Source organism: Zeus faber, assembly GCF_960531495.2.
Source record: "Zeus faber genome assembly, chromosome: 13".
NCBI classification, from domain to species: domain Eukaryota; kingdom Metazoa; phylum Chordata; class Actinopteri; order Zeiformes; family Zeidae; genus Zeus; species Zeus faber.
In genome coordinates, this window is record NC_137198.1 from 247,951 (window position 1) to 272,678 (window position 24,728).

Consider the following 24,728-nt stretch of genomic DNA (forward strand, 5'->3'; position numbering starts at 1 on the left):
AGACCAATTGTTACTGGGTTGTAAAGAGCACACAGTGTACCTGCTGTTAGCTTCCTGCACATGGGATCCTTTATTTGTTGTTTCCCAACTCATCCAACTTAAAGCTAATCTCTGAAAGAATGAAACTGTGAGGAAAACCAAAACATCTGGGCAACAGCAGCTTCTTGTTATGTGTTGATCTTAGGTCTAACTGGTGCTTTACAGCTGTGAAACTAGACAAAGCCTGATCCTTGACGCTTGGTGTACTGTACTTGTAAGAACCAGCCACACGCTGAATAAAATGCATAACTCAGCTGCAAGCGAGTCTCTGTCGAAACAGAAGAAACAGTCTTTATTAGTCACGCAACACACTACAACACATGCTTACACACACACACATGCTTTTGATGGTGGCCGGTGAAATGGATTCTCTGCTTTTGACCCATCCTGGCTTGTCCTTCCTCCGGGGGCACAGCCAGGAGCAGTGGGCAGCGTACGTGGACGCGCCCGGGGAGTCTATTGCATTTTTGGAAACTTATTAATATGTACAATAGAGAAATATCCTAGACACACACCCACACCCACACCCACACACCCACACCCACACCCACACTCACACACACACACACACACGCACACACAAACACACACACACACCCACACACACAGCTTCAGTGACCATGTCAGCCTTCTCAAACCACTGTAATCCAGCTGGCCGCTCAAGTTGGATAATATAGAATCTATCTCCAAGGATGTGCTGCTACTCTTTTAGCAATACATAGACATCAAAAATAATGATACAGAAAAAAAGTCTACAACTCTTGTGAACACTATTATTTTCATCTTTAGTCTTCCAAATCACATCATTAAAAATATCTTACATTCCATCAAGTCAAATTTAACACTTATTCTGAAAATATTTTTCAGCAGCTCCGTTCAAAATGTCTTTTTGTCATGTCTCAGCTGAAGTTCAAAGTTTATTGTCTGTCATCTAATATATTGGAAAAAAATAAGAGCATAAACAGACAAACATTCAACAAATATATATATATATATATATATATATATATGTTAGTGCATAACAACTTCAAAATCAAAGAAAAGCCGTCAATGCACTAACCTTTGTCATTACCTATTAATTTCATTCATCAATGCATTAATGTAACACAAATATAGCAACTACTGTGATTGTTGTTAAATATTCAAGCAATGAGGCAGTAGTGAGTGCGTCATGCTTTCTAGTTTTGCTTTCAGTCAAGTTGTTCAGTGTTGTTCAGTGTTAACTGGATGATTATTTTCACATGATCCTGCTCCTGCTGCAGCTTCCAATGTCAGGGGAGTGAAGCGCTGCACCATTTCCCACAATGCAATGCTCCTGGCATCATGCGGACTTCACTGGACTGAGTGTACGTGTGCGTGCGTGTGCGCGTGTGCGCGTGTGTGTGTGTGTGTCTTACGTCAGATGTAGGAGAGTCCTGTGCTCATCCAACCACTTTGTCATAATGTTAATTAACACATTTGAAAAAAATAATTAAAAGAAGGTAAAACTAAAACCAGAGTCCCAAACTACAGGCAAATTATTATAAATGTGTATATATGTATGTATATACGTGTATATACGTATATATATATATATATATATATATACGTATACATATATACATATACTTATACTTATACTAACACTTAATTCATCCATGCAATTTTACAGAATATAATACAAAGAAATATATTTTATTTATTTATTTTATTTTAAATCCCGAAAGTTTTAAGTTTTTGTAAAAATCACTTTCGACTCCCCATAGATGACGTCTGCTCGCTCAGTGCTGCCACCTGTGGCCGAGATAATATTATAATAATAATAATACTAATAATAATAATAATAATAATAATAATAATAATAATAATAATAATAATAATAATGAGAACAGAAAGATATAGAGAAACAAATAAAACCGAAAGAAAGAGAGACTGAAAACAGAAAAAGAAAACAGACAACAAGCTGTAGTTGCTTGAGTGCAACACTAGGAGGAAATAGTCACAGTTTGTTTTTTCACTTCCTGTGGTCAAAGGTCACCAACATCCAACATGGCCGCTCCAATGTGACAGTGAAGAATCGTAATTGAGCAAAACAACAAACAAACGTGGTGTTCCTCGGTGGATGAACCTCCACATTATCCGATGCCCGAACCAACGACTTTAATACAATCCTAAAGCCTCATAATGTTTAAAGTACTCGGTGAGAGAGGCCTCCCCGTGGCCCGGCTCCTCACGCCCCGCGGTGGCCCGGCGCTCCAGGCTGTCAGGGGGAGGAAGTCCCGGACCGACCCGCCGGCCAAGTCCAAGGAGGGACGGATCAAAGTGCCCCCTCCCGTGGACCCGGTGGAGATGGTGGTACTCGGGGAGAGGTACACGGAGTACGGGCTGATCATGAGGGCGCTGCGGTGAGTTAAAGGGCGTTCAGCGCTGTTCTCTGTGTAAAGTCATAAGTTTGATCATTTTCTGAAATAATTTGCTCATTCAATTTTAATTTGATTTAAATATTTTATCTTTATATATACAATATTTTAAACATGACTAATAATTTATTGTCCCCTATATACAGTAATCATTTAATCTTAGTTCCTGATTTCCACCACACATTAATAAAGTGTCATCTTAAACGCAACGTTTTCATCATACATTTTGAGGAGCAGTCCCGTCACTAACTGACTTATGTCAGACGACGTGAGGCAACAATTTCCAATATCATTGTTTTGTTTTTCCAGCATGTTGCAGCATTTTTAAATGAATGCTGAAATGCTGAAAACATCCCTGTGTTTTCCTATCAAGATGGTCCGATCGGTGGTAGCGTACTATGGCGGCGTGTTTAGCATCTCACCATTAAAAAAAACCGTAAAAACCTTCCAAACTTTTGTGTGCTTCACCAGTCTGGAATTTAAGGAGGAGGTGCTGAGAAAAAAGTACGAGCAGGAGACGGGCTCCGTGGCCGAGGAGAGAGCCAGGCAGGACACGGAAGAGCATCGCTCCCTCATGGCCTGGAACGACGCAGAGAACCGCCGCATGCTCCGAATCAGGTGACACACTGACACCAAATGTTCACTGGGAAGGCCACATAGCCAAATGAAGCTCTGTCTGTGGAATACAGAAAGTGACATTTATTATTCTACCATCATGTGCAGTCTTGTGTAAGTGATGTGGAAAGCTGAGCTGAGTTTTCTTCTGCGTCCTTCAGGCAACTCCGAGTCCATAATGAAACAGAGGAGGCTGAGCTCAAGAAGCAAGTGGCGATCCTTCAGCGAGAACAACAAATGCAGGAGCTGATCAAAGAAAAAGAAAAGGAGATTTTGCAGTTACAGGTGAGATGTTTTCTGACCTGATAAATATTTTCTTTATTCTTTATCTTCAGAAAATGATCACATTGCAAACAGCTGTCACTGAACATCCAGAAGTACTCGTAGTGGCTGATATTTTTAAGCTTTTTAAGTTTTTAATGGCCGGTATCCCGCTGTGGATGGCAAAGTTTGTCTATTGGTGACTCATTTAGTGTCCGTACTTAGACAAATGGTAAATCATCAAAAAAACCACAAGAAATAATTACATGATGCAAATCCAATCAGTTTGTGGTCCAGCATTGTAAAGGTTTTCTCTCCTAGTCTGCATAATTAGTAAGACTAGGAATAATACGAGTAACTGGCTGTACAACTAGGCTTCACACATGTAAATGTGTTACAGGAGGAAGCAAAGAACTTCATAACCTTGGAGAACTTGGATCAGCGCATTGAGGAGGCTCTTGACAATCCAAAGAATTACAACTTTGCCATCGACAAAGAGGGCAGAATTGTCAAACAAACAGTACTGAAATAAAACGGCAACATGTTGTGTTGACTTTGACAACTGTCATCCTCTTCAATTCTGAGCCTCATGAAATCTACAATCTAATGACTCAATCGATTGATGCAGATATGCAAAACATTCTGGAGCTGAAGAAGTGGAATTGAGATACTGGGAAACATCTGATGTACGGTTATCACACTCCTTGGAATTTAGCTAATTGAAAATAAAAAAGGCCTTTTCATTTCAAGAATAATTACCAGAGGACACATCCGATGGTGGCTGTGGTGTGGACGTCATTCTTGTGCGACTGTAGGATCAGGCTAAGGACTGGAGCTGTGTGCTTTGTTTTAAATGTAATGTCAAATGTCAAATATAACTTAAGATCATTATGTTCCTTGACCTTTTATGTGTAACTGTACATAAAATAAAGGATACAATGTACTATGAAAGCCATTTGTGGTATGCGTTTATAATGTGTAGTCTCGGTATGGGGTTTTTACACAGTTTACAGGGACAATACGTGATCAAATTTATGGAAAGTACATGGAAACCTCAGAATTAATTAATCAGAAGATGAATCCATAAGATAATGGAGGCTTACATAAAACTGACCACTAGGAGGTGCCAAAATTGAAATGTCCATTTCTTCTAGCTCATTTAAAACAGCAAGGTACCACACACCCCTGGATCTCAGTGCTAGCTTTGACACTGTTGACCATCAGATTTTATGAGCGAGATTACAAAAATGGGTTGGCCTACCTGGCCCGAATCTAAACTGTTTCAAAACTTTGTGTCCATTGGAGATTTTGTTTCAAACAAAGTTGATATTGTATGTGGAGTGCCCCAAGGTTCGATTCTTGGCCCATTATTGTTTAACCTCTATATTCTCCCTCTTGCACATATTGTAAAGAAACACAAAATAAATTTCCATAATTATGCAGATGCTTCACAACTGTGCTTCACTGGTTCCCTATCTCCTGATGACCTACTTCCCGTACACTCCCTCACTCAAGACATAAAATTGCAGCTCATCTCAGTTCTCTGTCCCTGGAGAGCAAGAATGGAGCCAGAAACCTGGCTGTAATCAGAGAGGGCGATCTAAATTTTAAGAGCCATAACAGTCACATCACAAAATCAGCCTTCTACCATTTAAAAAACATTTCAAAATTAATAGGCTTCCTGTCAAAAGCAGACTCTAAAAAATGAATCCATGTATTGATAAGGAGTAGATTGGACTACTGTAATGGCCTCTTCACTGGCCTCCTGAAATAAGCTGTGCAGTGGCTACAGTTCATCCAAAATGCGACTGCACGCGTTCTCACTGGGACTAAAATGTTGAACATATCATACCTGTTCTTAGATCTCTACATTGGCTCCCCGTAAAAACTAGAATTGATTTTAATGTTCTGCTACTTGCATATAAAGTTATGCTAATTATACAGGAAGCAGCAGGAACTCTCAGGCCCACAGGCAGTGGTCTTTTAACTATCCCTCATACCAGTTCTAAAGCAGGAGAAGCTGCTTTCTGTATCTATGCCCCAAGTAAATGCAACACCCTACCGAGGAACCTGAGAGAGGCCCCCACACTGAAGACGTTTAAAAGCAGGTTAAAAACCTCGCTTCACTACAGTCCATGACTGACTTCTGCGTGTATGTGTGGGCTGTTGCTACGGCGGTTGTAGTTGCTTTTGTTGCTGTTTTTGTTTTTGTTGCTGTTTAGGTGTCTTGGAATGTGTGGCATCCCAAGACAGCCCCCGTTGTATAAGATAATTACTAACAGACAGTGCCAGGGGTCCCGAGAGAGAGAGCACATCACCAGGGGTCCCGGTGATAAGGGAGGTGAAATGTGACCTGTGACCTATGTAGGGGAACCAAATGGTCAGCGTTGTCCTTGGACAAGCATAAAAGACTCGCCCGAGTTTCATTCGACAGAGAATACATCCGGCTCGGTTCTCTCCTGGACGTCCATGGCACGTCTGGTCCGATGCTGTTCTTTTGTAATAAACCTATTATTTTACTCAAGTCAGCGTCAGCGGTCACTCCTTCTTCATCAACACATCAAATTCATCAAGAAACTACAAATTGCCGTCACAAACAGGATCTGTTAGGCCTCACCTGCCGATGCTGCCCGCTCCAGCGAGGTACCACTTTAAAAACCTCAGGGTGAGTGTTCCCTCACAAATTGAGCTGTGTGTGGTTCTTGAAGCGGTAGTGTTTTGTGCAGAAGGGCTACGCTGACAAGAGCAGAATGTGCAGAGATGGAGATGATGTGGGTGAAGTGAGTTTCCATCTAAATTGGGGTTTATTAAGTTGTAAAAAATGTAAATAAGGGTAATAAGAGAATTGTAATTAACCTATTATTTTACTCAAGTCAGCGTCAGCAGTCACTCCTTCTTCATCAGCACATCAAATTCATCAAAAATGACACTGTTTTTTCAGGGGCATTCCTTTTGAAATGACCCAGCTGACAACTGTTTTTTAATTTTTTTTTATTGTATTTCTTTGTAAAGCGCATTGTGTTGCCCTGGTCTGAAATGCACTTTATAAATAAAGTGTGACTTAACTTGACTCCTGCAATCCTGCTTTCTCATGCAGTGGAATTTCTGGTGAGATCATGAAAATCCGTCTTACCTAGCTGAAGCTTTACACCAATCATTATACAGTCACAGTTAACCTTTGTGGAAACTTACCTGCAGTAGAATGGAGTGCTAAGAAGTGACAATACAATAGTGTACTTCCAAGAGTAAATGAGTCGATTGGATACAATATTTCTGGGCTTTTATTTGGTTCAGTGAGTTTATTTGGCAAACATAACATACACATAAAACGTCTTAGTTGACCTTGTTTGAATGTTTTGTCAATGCCCGAGTGACTTAAATGGTGTAATTAATGGTATTGGTATTAATGTAATTGATGTTATGTGAATTAATTGATGAATGTAGTTGATTACTTTTAAAGTGGCTCCTAAGCACTAAAAAAAGACAGTAGGACCAATGGAACAAGCAACAAACATGTTTGTTCAGGATAGCCCTCAAACACACTATTAATAATAAATACGTTACAGAAATAAGCGGTGGATGCAGGCACTTCATAGCTACGAATGTGATCTTTTAATGTATCTGTAGCAATGGTTGCAGAGGGACTTGCAGTACACTAAGCTAGCGCAGGGTTTGAATATTTGTGCTCAAGGCACTAAAACAGCAACTCTGGGCCTAGTACTTTTATCAGGGTATCTGCAGGTGTTGGCCACCTTTTGTACTATTGCAGTAGAAAATGTAACCAAGGTTACTTTCCATCCTGAAATAGGCTCACAATTGGAAATCAAAATATTTACAGTATTAATTCAAAATGTACGAGCAATTGAATACCCCCTAAAAATACTTTTTAGACATATTGATATATTGCAAACAGACACTCTTTTTATAAAACAGGACATTTTTTTCAAACCAGCCGCCCTGTGATGCCGAAGCTGCGCTCAGGCCCTGAAAGATCTTCCCACGGCCAAGAAGAGGCTTCACTTCCTGTAAAGGCCTCGGGTTGTTTGGTTTGTTAATCCCATCTGAGTGTAAAATAACTGGATATAAACCAAACACTTCGACTCAAAATAACAATCGAGCTTCAAATGGAAAACTTTGACGACCGCGTACAAAAGGAAAAGGAAAAAAAAATGATTTTTTTAATATTCTTGTCACTTAATAATTACTTAATAAGCATACTATCCTCACATTTGACATAAAAAATAAACATTTTAAAACAAAAACAAAAAAATCTAGATTAAAGAGTAGCACTCGAATATTCAAGTATAATAACTCAGACGTACACAACATTCACGGTTTGATGTTATTACTGCGATTGAAACCATAACCAATCCAGAAGATGACTGGGGGGGGGGGGCCTGATATGTTTTTTATTTTGGGGGGTCGGGGAGGGGGACATCCATCCAGGTTGCTAGGCGACAAGGGGGGCTTCGGTGAGATGTGTTCTTTAAACAGACAAATCCCACCGGGCTTCCCCTGCTGGTGCGGAAGATGGAGGTTGTGGTCGTGGATTAGGAGATCTGGTTGTTGAGCTGACCGGGATACTTCTCAAACCTCCGCTCCGCCTCCTCGCTGAAGGCATCGCCTGCAGAAAGACAAACAGATAGTGAGAGAGCAATGCACTACTACAACTTCTAGTTCTACTTCTGCAGCTACTACTACTATTAATAAGCTTATTTTACACTCAAAATGTTCAAAGTTTTAGTATAGTTCAAAGTAAAAAATTCCAATAAGTAAATATGTAAAGTGTCCATCATACGATACTAATACTAGTATTAATACTACACTAGTACACTTCAACGACTTGTATAACTACTTCTACCACTGATGTTAATACAAAATGCAAACTTATTTGACATTATAAATGTGAATGAAGCGATGACGTTGCCGTCTGGGCTGCGTACCGATGTGGCAGTTATGGAGCCAGATCCGATGGCCATCGTACTTGCAGTTGCACTTCATGGCGTTGTTGGTGAAGTCGCTCTCTGCCACCTCGAAGTTTGGATTTATCACAATCTAAGGCGGGGGAGACAACACAGAGTAGTACAATGGTGACTTCAAGAATTTGGCCTGGAATTTGGAGTCACGGCCGCTCCTCACCTGTAGAATGTAGTTTCCGGGCTTCATGTCTGTGATGTCGATCCACTGGCAGTCGATGTCGTGACGATACAGATCCCAGCAACCCACCGTCACGCCTTGCTCGCCGAAGTTGGCGCATTCATAACGCTTGGAAATACCTGGTGAGCGGAGGTAACAAGAGGTAACAAAAAAAATCATTTGTGAAAAATATCTTTGTGAGCATTGGAGACGCGGGTGGGCCTCACCTTCCTGACACTCCGTGTCCTCCAAACAGAAGCTGGCTTTGTGACCTTCTGCCACTTTGCTGCCGTTAGAGTTGAGCAGGTCGTAGTGGGTGAAGATGTCCATGCTGTGGTAGTGGCTGCAACAACAGTAACAAGTTCATCATGGTAAAATGGAGGATTTGTCATCCGGGTAAAATGCTGCCTGTTAGAAATAAAAGGGACACTGGCACTCATGAAGTCAAGGTATGTTTTCAAACCTCCATTGCCCTCTAGAACGCCCCTAGGGTTGAGAAAACGCTGTGAAGTGCCCTCTAGAGAGGGAACCAGAGGGTAAATGTAGGGGGTAGATGTAAATGTATGAGCGTATGTAGATGTATATATGACCCTATGTATATGTATGTATGACCCTACGTATATGTATGTATGACCCTACGTATATGTATGTATGACCGTATATATATGTATGTATGACCGTATGTATATGTATGTATGACCGTATATATATGTATGTATGGCCGTATGTATATGTATGTGACAAATAATCTCTTGAACTTGAACTACAGCGCCCTCTACAGTGCCCCAAAGATAGAAAAAAAACATTATAAAGTGTCCTCTAGAGTTCCCTTATAAATGAAAAAATGGTGTGAAATGCCATATAGGGTGACTAAATAGAATATGCACTTTACAGTATATACCCCTACACTAGAGTAACTGTGAGCAAGTGCCCTCTAGGTGCCATTGTGGTTAATACAATGATAAAAAAGAGGCTTCAGTGGCTCAGCGGCAACACGAGTGTGAGTTGAAAAGCTCCCTGAGAGCAGGGCTGATCATGACGGAGACCCGGTGCCATGATGGTTCAGATGCTGCCGTCACAGGTTCCAGTCCAGATTTTCACACAAGTCCTATTCCTTAAATCAAAGGATTGGACGACACGACCAAGCTTTGTAAGACTAAGTGGCTGAAAGAGATAAGCCGCTGTTGGAGGGAAAGCTGTTTTCTTCATCATATTTTCTTTAGCACCCACAGGGCTCCTCCAGTAAGTTCCCTCCCCCTTCCACCAGCGAAACCTGCCCTTTTCAAGATTTTTGCCCATGCCTCCAAAATGCTCCGTGCACGCCACTGGGATGCACTGTTACCAGCTTATCACAGCTGGTAAAGATTCAAACCACTAAACTCTCAGGAGCAGATTCACGGCTGATGTGAAATGCAGAAAAGTCAATAAAACCATGAAAAACCTGATAAAAATACATAATTTCAATTTGCACTTTTCATAATAAGGTGTAAAAGCTCTCTGATTATATTGTGAGTTTCTTGTTTTCCAAAAGGATATTTAACGTCAACAGTGAAGTGTTCAATGCAGTTCTAACAGTTCTAAATAGACTGAGGGATGTTCCATCGACGTCGTGAGTGGGAGGCTCGCTCTCCTCACTTCAGATCATTTCATGTCCTGCGATTGGGTGTTTTGGGGTGTGACGCTGCTCCCACCTGCTCACCTCACTGAGTATTTTCTAGGGGCGCCACTGACAACAGCAGCAGGGGATTGAGTGTCCCCAGCAGACAGCAGAGTAGACACAGGGCAGAATATCACCTTCATGATGCTCACTGTGCTTTCAAGTAGGAAACTTCTCCCCACCAAAGAAAAATGATGTTCCAAAGCTCCGACTAAGAAGGGAATTTACCCGTGACAGGCGTGCCACACCCAGGAGTGGCGTCCGGCTTTGGGCCTGAAGTCGGCTCGCCCGATGTTGTGGATTTGGGAGGAGAAGCGAAGCAGGCGGCGGTGTCCGTACGGCCAGTTGGCCTTGGCCGCCGACTTGGACAGACAGTCCTCCTCCGCCGCGCAGTAGAGCATGTGCAGAGGACGGTCCTCGATGTAAACCGTCTCCTGCACCAGAGGAGCGTTCAGCACCAGGTCGGACGCCGCTGCAAATCCCGAGATAAAAAAACATTTAATTTAGTTCCTGCCTCCCTCATACCGCAGCACACCAGGTTCCATTTAATATTATTTATTATTATTCTAATATTCACACTGATATCATCGGTGAGAGTCATTTGAAACACCTGGGATAATGAACATGTATTTGTATGTGTAGGATACAAAACATTCAAACAGAGTTTGAAACAAACAGTGGCACAGTGCATTGCACGGCTGCCTCACAGCAACCAGGTCCTGGGTTCCATTCGGAGGGCATCGTCTGATGAGGGGCCTTTCTGTGTGGAGTTTGCATGCTCCCCCCGTGCTCACATGGGGTTTCGTCCATGTGACATTGTAAGAACTCGCACTAAAAACATGCGCAACAAACGCCGCCTGGCCAGTGAGGGATTTAGATCTTGGTCCCCGGGTGCTGTACTGTCAGCTGCCCATCGCTCCTGGCTGCCCCCCGGAGGAAGGACCAGCCGTGTGTGTGTGTATGTGTGTGTGTGTGTGTGTTGTGGTGTGTGTGTTGTGGTGTGTGTGTGTGTGTGTGTGTGTGTGTGTGTGTGTCTGTTGGTCGTTGCTGCACCAAATGCATGTGTTGTGGTGTGTTTGTGACTATAAAGATGAGCTAAGCTTGTCCTGTTTTTAGGGTTGGATTTATTGAACTCAGCGCCCACACCCACGTCTGACAGGAGGAGCAGGTTGTGACACTCGGAGCAGAGTTCTACAACAACATGATCCACTGTTTCTACTGCACCACCTGCTACCCCATAAAAGAAAAGAACACCAAGTCGGGTATTTCCTGCTTTTATCTTGGATCTTATCTGGAAGTAGAAAGAAGGATGTGATACCAGCCGCCGGCGAGACAGCTGCTGCGTTGTTCTCCTGGAGAAGAGGTTTTATAAAAGACCTGGGAGAGCTGCTATTGAGGACTCTCCCAAGGAAACAAACAAACTGTCCAAACGGTTTGTTGGTGCAGACAAGTCAGAGTCCTATAGTATATACTACACTATGTATCACTATAGTATATACACCTCCTTACTGCACTGTATATACTACACTATGTATCACTATAGTATGTACACCTCCTTACTGCACTGTATATACTACACTATGTATCACTATAGTATGTACACCTCCTTACTGCACTGTATATACTACACTATGTATCACTATAGTATATACACCTCGTTACTGTACTGTATATACTACACGATGTATCACTATAGTATAGATATGTCTATACTAAGTACATTTGCTGATTAGGTGGGTTTATATGAAGTGTGTTTTTATATGAAGTGTGTTCTTTTATATTAAGTGTGTTCTTTTATGTGAAGTGTGTTCTTTTATATTAAATGTGTTCTTTTATATGAAGTGTGTTCTTTTATATGAAGTGTGTTCTTTTATATTAAACGTGTTCTTTTATATGAAGTGTGTTCTTTTATATTATGTGTGTTGTTTTATATTAAATGTGTTCTTTTATATTAAGTGTGTTCTTTTATATGAAGTGTGTTCTTTCATATGAAGTGTGTTCTTTTATATGAAGTGTGTTCTTTTATATGAAGTGTGTTCTTTTATATTAAATGTGTTCTTTTATATTAAGTGTGTTCTTTCATATGAAGTGTGTTCTTTTATATGAAGTGTGTTCTTTTATATTAAGTGTGTTATTTTATATTAAATGTGTTCTTTTATATTAATTGTGTTCTTTTATATGAAGTGTGTTCTTTCATATGAAGTGAGTTCTTTTATATGAAGTGTGTTCTTTTACATTAAATGTGTTCTTTTATATTAATTGTGTTCTTTTATATGAAGTGTGTTCTTTCATATGAAGTGAGTTATTTTATATGAAGTGTGTTCTTTTATATTAAATGTGTTCTTTTAAATGAAGAACTGTGTTGCAGCAGCTCCTCACATCATCGGTGAAGCTGACTTGGCTCGACTACGAGTCCCTCGCTACTTCACCACTTTGATGAAGCTTTCTTATTTGAGGAAAGGTGGTGAGGGTCTCGTACTCTCGGAGCAGATGACCCCTGCAGCGAACTTGGCGGCGACTCTCTGACAGTTGAGCACTTTGTGATGCTGACACTGGCTCAGCGCCAGCTCCGTCCCCGTGCACTTCACGCCGCTCATCACCATGTCCGTCACGTTGCTGCTGTCCCAGTACCACGTTTCCTAGGAGACGGCGGGACACAAACACACAAACAAACAAACAGTGTTCCATGAGGAGACATTACTGAGCGACGCTGAAATTCCACAGATGTAAAAACTCAAGTGGAGCTGAAAGTGCTGGGTGTTATCATTTTAATCATCAGGATGTTGGAGACGTGGAGTTGAGTGTGTGAGCAAGTGGAGGGCAAAAAACATCTTAAAATATTTAATATTTATTATAATACACCTTTTATACACCTCTTAGTTCTATGGAATACTGAATCAACAGTCCAAATAATATTTTATAATTATCTAATAACTAATAACTTATCCAATAACCTTTTTTTTATCCGCATCTTTATAGATAAGGGTTTTTATCAAGATATATATCAGGTTTAGTTGGCCAATTCTGTCTAACATCTTTAATGTTTTATTTTCCACTGTATTATATTATTTATTTATTCATCTATTTATTTGCTAATTTATTTGTTTATTTATTATTATTATTATTATTATTATTATTATTATTATTTTAATGTTGTACAGCAGTCAGTGCTTTACAAAAAACACTTCAGTTACTATCTTTCAAAATCTTGCTTTAATTCCGCTGTTAAACCTATTAAATTCAGCATCAGATTGACATCCAAGTAGAACCTTCCCTTCCAAGAATTACCTCCAGAAAAGACAAGAACTCAGACTACTAGTATTTAATAACTTTTTATAAATAAAGATATCTATCCAATATCCTTTCCCAAACCCAAATGTTGCTTTGCTTAAGCTTTAAAACCCTATTTAATAAATGATTCAATAACTATTCAATTAACATAACCATCCAATATCCTTTTTCAAAGCCTCATTTAGCTTTAATTTGGCTTCATTAAACATATTCAACTGGGGCTAGAGCCTGGAGCCTGGAGCCTGGAGCCTGGAGCCTCTACTCACGGTGATGGCGTGCATGGAGTATCCCAGGCCTAGCTGCCTGCAGACCACCATGGCCTCCTTGGTGGTCCAGCCTGCGCTGCACACCGTGCCCCACTTGGACCCCACCTGAACCTCCACGCGGCCCTCGTACGTGGTCCGACCGCCCACGATGCGGACCTGTAGGGGGGGCCCTGCGGGATGTGAGTGCTTCCTGTTCTGTCCCTGAACTGTCTTGGTCCGGTTCTAATGTTCTGCGTACAGAGCAGGGGCCTGGGGGGCCGGCGGCAGGGGGGGCAGGGGGGGGGGGGGGGGGGGGAGTTGTACTTTATTTGGAAAAAGTCTAAAGTTAATACTCAACTCAGAATAAACTGACGGAAAAAAAAGTTGAAAATGAGTGTGAATTGACCTGATTCAAGTCACTGTTAATACTTATTATCAACGTACAATGTTAATAGGTTAGAAATGCTTTAGTTTAGGTTTTAGGAATAAAACATAAAACCTAAAGTTAGCCATCTAACTTTTAGATGGTTAGGGTGAGGTATAAGGTATAAGGTTTCCAGTTAGGGTCCTTGGGGTTAGGGTCATTGAGGTTGGGGTCCTTGGGTTCCTTGGGGTTAGGGTCCTTGGGGTTAGGGTCATTGGGGTTGGGGTCCTCGGGGTTGGGTCAGGGGGGTCTCAAATTCAAATGACCCGGGGGCCACTGACCAGGTTGTCCTCTAGATGGTTCATGGTTTTTGGTGTTAAGTTAGAGGTGGTTTACAGGAAGTGAAGGGATGGGTTGGGTGGGGTCAGCTTCAGCGTTGGAGGAAGGGAGTTCCCAAAGTGAAATGCAACCAAATGCCAATGGGTTAAGGAGTCCCCAACCTGCAGAGTTGATACCAGGGTAAGGTTTAAACCAGTACTTAAGTATCAACTGCAACACCCAAGTCAGTGGATTTGAGTATGAACGTGAAACTATCCAAGTGAACCCTAACCCTAAACCCTTTTAGACCGACCAAGAAAAAGATGTTTCTATTTTGTTTTTGCTTTTCGGGTTTTTGTATATATATATATATATATATATATATATATATATATATATATATATATATATATATATATACTTTTTAAACTGCAAGATTTGAATCCATACATGTCAAGTATGATCTAAACATACTGTACATTTCAATAATATTCCAATGAAGTACTTTTGGATGTATAACTACCATCTTACTGGAGAGATTTCCTCCTTTTTTTGCTTCATTTCTTTGAACAAAACTTGACACAGGGTAGTTGTAGTTCAGTGGATCTCAGTTTGATTATAAACAGTATATTTGTATAGAAGAGGGTCAGGGTTATATTTACATATAACATATATTGCATATGATTTGTAGTGTATTTTTTATATTTGAACATCTGTTTCAAAAGGATTAACAGCAGTATCTCCCACTGTCTAAACCGAGAAGTAAATGCAACTATGATCCTGCAAGGTTCATGGCCATTGCTAGCAGGTTACCAGCAGATTACTACTATGTTACCAGCAGGTAACTAGTAGGTTACCAGCAGGTTACCAGCAGATTACTATTATATTACCAGCAGGTAATTAGTAGGTTACCAGCAGGTAACTCGTAAGCTACCAGCAGGTTACTACTATGTTACCAGCAGGTAATTAGTAGGTTATCAGCAGGTAACTAGTAAGTTACCAGCAGGTTACCAGCAGATTACTACTATGTTACCAGCAGGGAACTAGTAGGTCACCAGCAGGCTCCCAGCAGGTTACCAACAAGTTACCAGCAAGTTACTAGTAGGTAACCAGCGGGTTACCAGTGGGTGACTAGTAGGTTACCAGCAGGTAACTACCAGGTCACCAGCAGGTAACTACCAGGTCACCAGCAGGTTACCAGTGGGTGACTAGTATGTTACCAGCAGGTAACTAGCAGGTCAGCCGCAGGTTACCATTGGGTGACTCGTATGTTACCAGCAGGTAACTAGCAGGTTGCTAGTAGATTACCAGCAGGTAACAAGTAGGTCACCAGCAGGTTACCAGTAGGTTACTCGTAGGTTACCAGCAGGTAAACAGTAGGTAACCAGCAGATGACTAGTAGGTTACCAGCAGGTTACTAGTAGGTTACCAACACGTTACCAGCAGGTTACCAGCAGGTTACAAGCAGGTGACCAGCAGGTGACTAGTGGGTTACCAGCAGGTTACTAGTAGGTTACCAGCAGGTTACCAGCAGGTTACTGGAAGGTTACCAGCGGGTTACTAGTAGGTTACCAGTAGGTTACCAGCAGGTTACTAGTAGGTTACCAGCAGGTTAACAGTAGGTTACCAGCAAGTTACTACTATGTTACCAGCAGGCTACTATAAGGTTACCAGCAGGCTACTAGTGGGTTACAGAAGGTTACTAGCTGTTTCTATACGGTTACCAGCAAGTTACCAGCAGGTAACAAGAAGGTTACCAGTAGATTACTGGTATGTTGCCAGCAGGTTACTAGCAGGTTACCAGCAGGTTACTATAATGTTACCAGCAGGTTACCAGCAGGCTACTAGTAGGTTACCATAAGGTTACCAGCAGGTTACTAGCAGGTCACAAGCAGGTTACTATAAGGTTACCAGCAGGTTACCAGCAGGTTACTACTATGTTACCAGCAGGCTACTATAAGGTTATCAGCAGTTTACCAGCAGTTTACCAGCGGTTTACCAGCAGGTTACTAGTAGGTTACCAGTAGGTTACTAGCGTTTTTAGAAGGTTACCAGCAGATTACCAGCAGGTTACCAGCAAGTGACCAGCAGGTTACCAGCAGGTTACAAGTAGGTTACCAGTAGATTACTGGTATGTTACCAGCAGGCTACCATAATGATACCAGCAGGTTACTATAAGTTTACCAGCAGGTTACTAGTAGGTTACCAGCAGGTTACCAGCAGGTTACTAGAAGGTTACTAGAAGGTTACCAGAAGGTTACCGCAGAAAACTTTAAGGTTAACAGCAGGTTACTAGCCGGTCACAAGCAGGTTACTATAATGTTACCAGCTGGTTAATTACTATGTTACCAGCAGGCTGCTTTAAATGTTCCCAGCAGGTCACCAGCAGGTTACCAGCCGGTTACCAACAGGTTACTAGTGGGTAACAGTAGGTTATTAGCAGTTTCTAGAAGGTTACCAGAAAGTTACCAGTAGGTTACTAGCAGGTTACTATAGGGTTACCAGCAGGTCACCAGTAGGTTACCAGCAGGTTAATGACCTACTTGCAGGCCCTGGTTGCCGTAGCCCAGGCCCAGCTGCCTACAGGCCACCGTCACCTCCTTGGTGCCCCAGCTCTCGCCACAGATCAGGCCCCACCTCTGGGTCCCGTTGGAGTCGGCCCCCAGCACCTCCACGCGCCCCTCATAGCGGGTGCGACCCCCCGTCAGGCGGATCTGGGCGGAGCAGAGAATGGGGGGGCAGATACACATGGTGGGGGCTGGTTGGGCTACTGACACCGAACCACCCTGGTGAACATCTCACCAGTTTTATCAGTGAAGGCTGTTTTTTCAGGGTCGGTCATGTGTCTGTTGGGTTTGTGTGGCCCAGAACATCCATGTGTATCTTTGGAGCCCACAGAAAAGCATGATCTAGCAAACAATGATATGTTTGCCAGTCACACTTTCCAGGAGAGGCATGTTGATGCTGTTGGACAAAGCATGTATCAGCAGAAATACATGTTCCAGGGGGTTCAAGGGCAATTCCGTACATTTTCAATCCATTTTCCAACCATGGCGTCCATCAGGTTCTGACCTACAGCACAATGAAGTGAGGCATGTCAATTGCATGCACACATCACCGAACCCACCATGAAGCCACACGGAACACATCATGCTCCTTCTGCACTACATTTCAATCAGGCATGCTTGCCAGATACTTTCTATTATCTTGTTTTTCACAGTATACATGTTCTGTTCATTGTGTTGAATCGGGGTTAGATATTAGAAATTGGTCAGAGGCGATCACCATGGTCAGAAAATATATGAAAATGATATCCAGATCAAAAATGACTGCAATGATTCTTGAACAAATAGAATAGAATAGAATAACTTCATATTTCCAAAGGCGGTGCCAACCGTAGCAACCAGTTTGTGACACATAGCTGTTGTTAGACATCTCACACGTTCCGCCAGAAAACAGTTTGGGTAAAATTTGATTTAAAATTCGGATTTTCTAGTGAGTTGTGAAATTACGATGAGATGACACTGAGAATTTGATTGGAATCTGCTATTTCTACAGGTCGAAGAATCATGAAAGCCAAGCCACCCAAAATGTTATGTTCAGGTAAGACAAAGAAGAGGTTTTTGAGGGTTTATAGGAGCTCCTGTCTGTTTTCTGAGTTGCATCAGGAAGAAGGTGGATGATAAGGGAGGTTGGATCTGCTGCACCACCATGATGTTAGTTCTCAACTGCCCTCATAGAACCCAGACCCTGAAACATACTGACTGAAAATTCATAAAAGATCACTAGCTGATGCATGCATATGTAATGAAAACTCAATATCAAGTACTTTTATCAGTATAATTATGAAATAAATGAAATATGAAATGAATGAAATTAAAATGAAATTAATACAGAGTAAACAAAATAATAATAAATTTGATTCAAAATAACTCCCCACCACGGGTGGCAACATTGAGCAAGCAGACATCACATGCTGGAAGTAATAATAATATTAACAACAACAACAACAACAACAACAACAATTATAACAGTAATAATAATAATAATAATAATAATAATAATCCCAATAAAAAAAAACATAATTCAAAAAATGAATAAAGGCGTCTTGAAATGCAGCTCTGACCGTGCTCTCCAGCCCCAGGGAGGGCACGTTGCAGCGCACGGCGGCGTCCTCCAGGTGCTGGCAGTCCTCTGACGTGATGTTCCTGGATGGACAGTTCCAGATCGACTTCTCCAGACCCACGCACTTCACCTCGTTCATGTGGATGGGACCGATTCCTGCACGCACACACGCACGCACGCACACACACACACACACACACACACACACACACACACACGCGCGCACACACACACGCACACACACACACACACACAACCACACACACACAGGTTTTAGCCATGTTTTTTTTTTTTTACCTTTTTTAAGTAATTTAATACTTGCATACAGTGCATGACATTAGATTTTTTTTTTATTTCATGACTTCTTACCTATTATTTTACATTCATGCAAACTTACACAATTTCTTACTTTTGTTTGTGGGGTTGTCGATACAGAGGGCTGTTGTTTATTGTTAATTTCTTCTATTTTTTTATTAAAGTTTTATTACTTTATTATTATGGCCTGTTATTTTGATGTGAGCTGCTCTAACGCCGCAATTTCCCTCTGGGGATGAATAAAGTGTCTGTCTGTCTGCATGTCTGTCTGTCTACGCATCCCAATATTGCCACGTGGAAGGTACTGGATCACTTCAAACCACACGTCACAAAAGACAAACTCACACAGTAGTTTCTTGGTCAAATAGTTATTTCACTCCGTGTGGGTCGGTCATGCACGCCGGCTTCTGACACTGGCACCCTGAGCAACGAGCAAAACACCAAAATGAGTTTCCTCGTTTCATCAAACCCTTTGAAATTACAGCCACCACTGGTTTAAATGTCGTATGATCCCTCTGAAAGGAATCCCTTCTCCCTTCTTGGCTTCTGTGACGTCTTAGACTTCCCATGGGGGGAAAATGGCGTCTCGTGGGCGGTCTGGCGTCCAGCTACGATGCCCCCTGTGACTCAGGCTTCCCGCGGTAACACACATTATGTGCACGCGCACGCACACACACACACACACACACACACACACACACACACACACACACACGAGAACCAAGATGTGAACCTGTTCCTCACAAAAAGCTCCTTGAGAAGACTGGTTGTTTTTCCCCAGAAGGGAACTGGAGGTAGCGTACCTTCAATCGAACAAAGCTCCATGTTCAAGGAGAGGCCCAGCAATGTGGAAAATGCACACGCACAGGTGCGCGCGTGTGTGCGCGCGTGTGTGCGCATGTGTGTGCGTGTGTGTGCGTGCGCGTGCGTGCGTGCGTGTGTGTGTGTGTGTGTGTGTGTGTGTGTGTGTGTGTCTCTGCCTGCATTGTCTCTGCCTGCGTTTCCTGCGTTTTTCCGTGCTGTTGTCACAGTGTGACAACAGCACGGATGCAGAAGGCTTCCATCCATCCTGTGATCTGGAAAATCACTGGGAAGGGATTGTTGAATGAAGTTAAAATGCAATTTTTTGAATGTAATCAATGTATTTAATCAATTGTAATTCATTTTTAATTTCCTAAAATGGAGTTAGGGTTAGGTTTTCCTGCAAAACCAATTTTAAGAATCGTTTACAAATCACCACATTTCACCCCAACTACTAACTGAGGTTATTCAACCCTTCTAACTGACCAAATAAACGATCATATTGAAAATGATTATTAGCTCAAACACATGATACTGAACTCACAACTGACCGAGATTCAGGGATTAGAAATATTCTTTACTGGAACACAAGTTGCAAATGTTGTTGAACTCTTTGAGCAGACCCATCATTGGAGATGACGGAGGTTCAATCTATCGATGACTGTTAAAACCTTTTATTCGAGCTTGGAGATGCTCTGTCGGCCCTGAAGGTGGTTTTCCTTTTTTCCCCACCGTAAAGATCTTCTTCTTGTGAACATCTCCATGTTCACAGAGATGTTCCCATGTTTTTCTAAAGAGCATTCCATTCATTCGTTCCTCATCAGGAACGTCCTCTCTGGGCGGAGGGCCGATTATCAAAAGGTCCCGAGGGGTCGATGACCCCGGAGATCAGACAGCATGGACGCCTTTCGGACGAGATGATGAGTGAAGGCTCCACAATAAAACACAGTGAGGGGCATTTCATGACTAAGATGCCGGACCGAGATGGATCTGGCAGGACACCTAGAGCGTGAAAGATCATAAAAACCATAAAAAGTGGTGCGGCGGACCAAGGGGCGTGGTCAAGCACCGGCTGCGGACGACAGCCCGCCTCCCTTTCCCGCGGCCGCCGAGCTGCCTGGAGGGGGAGTTCCTCATGTTTGCCTTGCGGAGGGGATCGAGCTTGTCAGACGAGCGGGAGCCAGCTCGGAACGTCATTCCTCCCGTGCCCAAAATCATCCTCATCGTCATCATCATTATTATTAATTATTATTCATACAGCCAGCCGTTCCTCCATGTTGGCGCTCCACGACAGGAAGGACTCCGTCTCCCATCCCCAGTACTAACCAGGCCCCACCCTCTTTATCTCCTGCGATGGGAGGAGTTTGGGTGCGATCAGAGCGGCAAGACCGTGACCGATCCCCTCTGCAAGGCAAACATTGACAACTCCCCCTCGAGGCGGCCGCTGGAGGGGGAGGCGCGCTGTCGTTTTACAGCATTTAAAACGATCTAAAGGTGTTGAAAAGGAAGAAGTTAAATAAAACACTAGAGATGGCCTTTAATAAGCTCTAACCAGCCATTAATACACACCTAGATAATAAGACATGGATTTGTTTATTGGTTAGGTTTGGTAGTTATTATACATTTCTACTTTTAAAACCAGGCCCAAAGCTTTTATATTCAGCACTACTTTTCAGCAAATAATCAACCTGCTCTAAATTGCATTTTGACCTATTGTTCATCCTACCTTATGTGTTTATATTTGATTTTTTTGAGCTTTTTATTTCAGTATTTCTATCATTTCGCCTTGTCCTTACATTTAACTGGTTTGTGTTCAACGTGTCAAGCTCTTTGCGCTGCAGTCGTTCCCCAACGTCTTCTATCTGCTGCTCACCTTGACCCATGCGGGCTCCGGTCAGGGCCTCCTTGGCGCTTCCAAAGCCCAGGTCCCTGCAGACCACGCTGGCCGACTGGAGGCTCCAGCGGTCGTCGCACACCGTCCCCCACTCGTTGTTCTTCAGCACCTCCACCCGGCCCTCCCCGGTCCTCGCTCCGCCCTTCAGCCGCACTGTGGTCTACAAGAAGCAAAGTTTTAGCTTACTGTCATGTGGTCGGACGTTTCCTGCCAACAATTTGCAGGTTGAGATGCACGGCAGTGAAACGCTTCCAAGTGATCGCTGCGAAAGAAAGAAGGAAATAAAAGGTGCTGTGATTAGACTTTTTAAAACGTCCTTCAGCTCATTTCTCATCCGGCTCCTTAACGAGGTTCCTGCTCCGTCTCATTCATCAGTCACGTCCAACAGATAAACATCCAATAATGAGGATCGTCTCATCAGTTCCCTATCGAGCAGTAGACATAGAGTAGACATAGAGTAGAGGAGAGGTAGAGGGGGGTCGAGTAGAAGTAGAATAGAGGTGTAGTAGAGGTGGAGTAGAATAGAGATGTAGTGGAGGCAAAGTAGAATAGAGGTGTAGTAGAGTAGAATAGAGGTGTAGTACAGGTAGAGTAGAATAGAGATGTAGTAGAGGCAAAGTAGAATAGAGGTGTAGTAGAGTACAATAGAGGTGTAGTAGAGGTAGAGTAGAATAGAGGTGTAGTAGAGGTAGAGTAGAGGTGTAGTAGAGGTAGAGTAGAATAGAGTAGAATAGAGGTGTAGTAGAGGTAGAGTAGAATAGAGGTGTAGTAGAGGTAGAGTAGAACAGAGAAGAATAGCGGTGTAGTAGAGGTAGAGTAGAATAGAGGTGGAGTAGAATAGAGGTGCAGTAGAGGTAGAGTAGAATAGAGGTGTAGTAGAGGTAGAGTAGAATAGAGGTGTAGTAGAGGTAGAGTAGAGGTGTAGTAGAGGTAGAGTAGAACAGAGAAGAATAGAGGTGTAGTAGAGGTAGAGTAGAATAGAGGTGGAGTAGAATAGAGGTGCAGTAGAGGTAGAGTAGAATAGCTGTGTAGTAGAGGTAGAGTAGAATAGAGGTGCAGTAGAGGTAGAGTAGAATAGAGGTGTAGTAGAGGTTGAGTAGAATAGAGGTGTAGTGGAGGTAGAGTAGAATAGAGGTATAGTAGAGGTAGAGTAGAATAGAGGTGCAGTAGAGGTAGAGTAGAATAGATGTGTAGTAGAGGTAGAGTAGAGGTGTAGTAGAGGTAGAGTAGAATAGAGTAGAATAGAGGTGTAGTAGAGGTAGAGTAGAATAGAGGTGTAGTAGAGTAGAATAGAGAAAAATAGAGGTGTAGTAGAGGTAGAGTAGAATAGAGGTGTAGTAGTGGAAGAGTAGCATATAGTAGAATAGAGGTGTAGTAGAGGTAGAGTAGAATAGAGGTGGAGTAGAATAGAGGTGAAGTAAAGGTTGAGTAGAATAGAGGTGTAGTAGAGTAGAATAGAGGTGTAGTAGAGGTGTAGTAGAATAGAGGTGTAGTAGAGGTAGAGTAGAATAGAGGTGAAGTAGAGGTAGAGTAGAATAGAGGTGTAGTAGAGGTAGAGTAGAATAGAGTAGAATAGAGGTGTAGTAGAATAGAGTAGAATAGAGGTGTAGTAGAGTAGAATAGAGTAGAATAGAGGTGTAGTAGAGTAGAATAGAGTAGAATAGAGGTGTAGTAGAACAGAGTAGAATAGAGGTGTAGTAGAGTAGAATACAGTAGAATAGAGGTGTAGTAGAATAGAGGTGTAGGAGAGTAGAGGTGTAGTAGAGGTAGATACTATTAAACTTCTCGGGGCTTAGTCTGTCATGCTGGTACTATAAGTGCAGGTTATGAGTGAGAGCGCTCTCATACTAAGTGCTGGTAAAGACTGAGCTGCTGTGTCAACATGACGCTGGGCTGTGATGGCGGCGTTGCGTCGGTACCGAGGTCTTGAGCTTCTTCTTCAGGTTGCTGTTGTGGGTGAACAGGGGTCCCGGCAAGCAGCTGACCACGGCCGGCGTCCCGCCCGCGCACGCCGTGCTGTTGGGCTTGGTGAACTCCAGGGGGCAGGCCGCCAGGTGCACCTCCACCCCCGTGCACGCCACCGAGTGCACGTAGAAGTGGCTCTTCTGGCGCTCCAAGTACAGCCTGCGGGTGGGGATGAGTGAGTGAATGAATGAATACTTCAAAAAAAGCACCCAGTGTGCAAAGATATAAACATTTATCATTCAAATGTTGTCATTGGCCTGACTTGAGTCCAGGAATGAATGAGTGAATTTATTTATTCATGAATGAATGAATGAATGAATAAATTCACTGTATGTAGGAGAATAAAAAGCACCCTGTGTGCAAAGATGTTAACGTTCATCTTTAGAATGAAACAAAATATGTGATTATCCTGGAATTGAGTGAATGAATGACCAACCATCCGTTTCCACTGCTAAAAAAATGTTTCCATTGAAACACACACATGCACATACACAGATATTCAAAGAGAGACACAAATGCATTTCTGTTTGTATTCCAAATAAGAAAGTTAGTTCAGTGCAAATAAATGATCATAGACATTTTTCATGTATTTTTAACATTTATCAAATAAACCGTTAAATGAAGTAGCATTAGATTCCTATGGGAGGAATTGTTCATATAAATATCTGAGGAACCAGTAAAAAAAAACGTGATTTAGAAAAAAAAAAAAACCCAAATTGAGTCTCTTCAGGGTTTGACTGAAGCAGGTCAGATATTTTACTTTAATAAAGATCATGTTTCAGAACAACCAGCCTTGGCTCTTATCTGGAAGGTGTTGAAGCGGCATGGACTTCATGGGGAAGGCCAGTCGGGGTTTTGAGGGAACAGGTTCCTTTTCATTAAGAACAAAGTCAAGCACCTCCGCTCGACTCAACATCGTTCACTTTACAACAGTCGTCCGAGCGGAGAGACACTCTGACCGCAACATCTTGAATTCCTCAATTTACCTTTTGCCGGCGACGCCGTGTTTAGACTTAGAGTTTGCTTTAGCTTTGGGCGGCTGCCTGCAAGGTAAACACTGGTTAGACGCAGAATTCGGGGGGAAAGTGACGAAGAGGGAGAGGAAGACGTCGGTGAGAGTCACACAGACGGAACCCTGTGGAATTGGACCAATCACAATGAGAATCATATCATGACATCACTGTCAATGTGACAGTTTATAAGCACGATCATCACAATTTAAACTGTACACGCTAAGGTCAATCAGCGGAGAAAGCGATGTTATTCCGTTTGGACTCGTGCAACCTTCCTCCGTCACGGCAGC

At 42.5% G+C, this 24,728-nt stretch overlaps 2 protein-coding genes across 5 annotated transcripts in view; one reads left to right on the top strand and one right to left on the bottom strand.

Moving 5' to 3' along the window:
* Positions 1-2,053: 2,053 nt before the first annotated feature.
* On the top strand, positions 2,054-4,278 carry mrps26 (mitochondrial ribosomal protein S26). Its single transcript, XM_080013025.1, has 4 exons — positions 2,054-2,423; positions 2,910-3,056; positions 3,215-3,338; positions 3,715-4,278. The coding sequence occupies exons 1-4, from the start codon at positions 2,203-2,205 to the stop codon at positions 3,844-3,846; spliced, it is 624 nt and encodes a 207-aa protein (XP_079869151.1). The 5' UTR covers positions 2,054-2,202; the 3' UTR covers positions 3,847-4,278.
* Positions 4,279-6,577: 2,299 nt separating this feature from the next.
* loxl3b (lysyl oxidase-like 3b) overlaps positions 6,578-24,728 on the bottom strand; it is a 31,389-nt gene continuing 13,238 nt past the window's right edge. The window contains exons 5-15 of one of the 4 annotated variants that reach the window (XM_080013014.1): positions 23,380-23,584; positions 21,440-21,620; positions 18,452-18,606; positions 16,869-17,039; positions 13,665-13,820; positions 12,587-12,746; positions 10,336-10,579; positions 8,678-8,793; positions 8,454-8,590; positions 8,258-8,369; positions 6,578-7,938 (exon numbers count right to left, since the gene is read on the bottom strand). In XM_080013014.1, coding sequence (XP_079869140.1) covers positions 7,865-7,938; positions 8,258-8,369; positions 8,454-8,590; positions 8,678-8,793; positions 10,336-10,579; positions 12,587-12,746; positions 13,665-13,820; positions 16,869-17,039; positions 18,452-18,606; positions 21,440-21,620; positions 23,380-23,584 — 1,711 coding nt within the window. In that variant the 3' untranslated portion in view covers positions 6,578-7,864. Of the gene's footprint in view, positions 7,939-8,257; positions 8,370-8,453; positions 8,591-8,677; positions 8,794-10,335; positions 10,580-12,586; positions 12,747-13,664; positions 13,821-16,868; positions 17,040-18,451; positions 18,607-21,439; positions 21,621-23,379; positions 23,585-24,411; positions 24,469-24,728 lie in introns of all 4 variants that reach the window. The other 3 variants (XM_080013012.1, XM_080013011.1, XM_080013013.1) reach the window with 3 other exon arrangements.

Coding starts and splice junctions, on each gene's coding strand:
- mrps26 (XM_080013025.1), top strand. CDS start 2,203: ATGTTTAAAGTACTCGGTGAGAGAGGCCTCCCCGTGGCCCGGCTCCTC. Junction 3,057..3,214: donor CGCCGCATGCTCCGAATCAG/GTGACACACTGA, acceptor TGCGTCCTTCAG/GCAACTCCGAGTCCATAATG. Junction 3,339..3,714: donor AGGAGATTTTGCAGTTACAG/GTGAGATGTTTT, acceptor AATGTGTTACAG/GAGGAAGCAAAGAACTTCAT.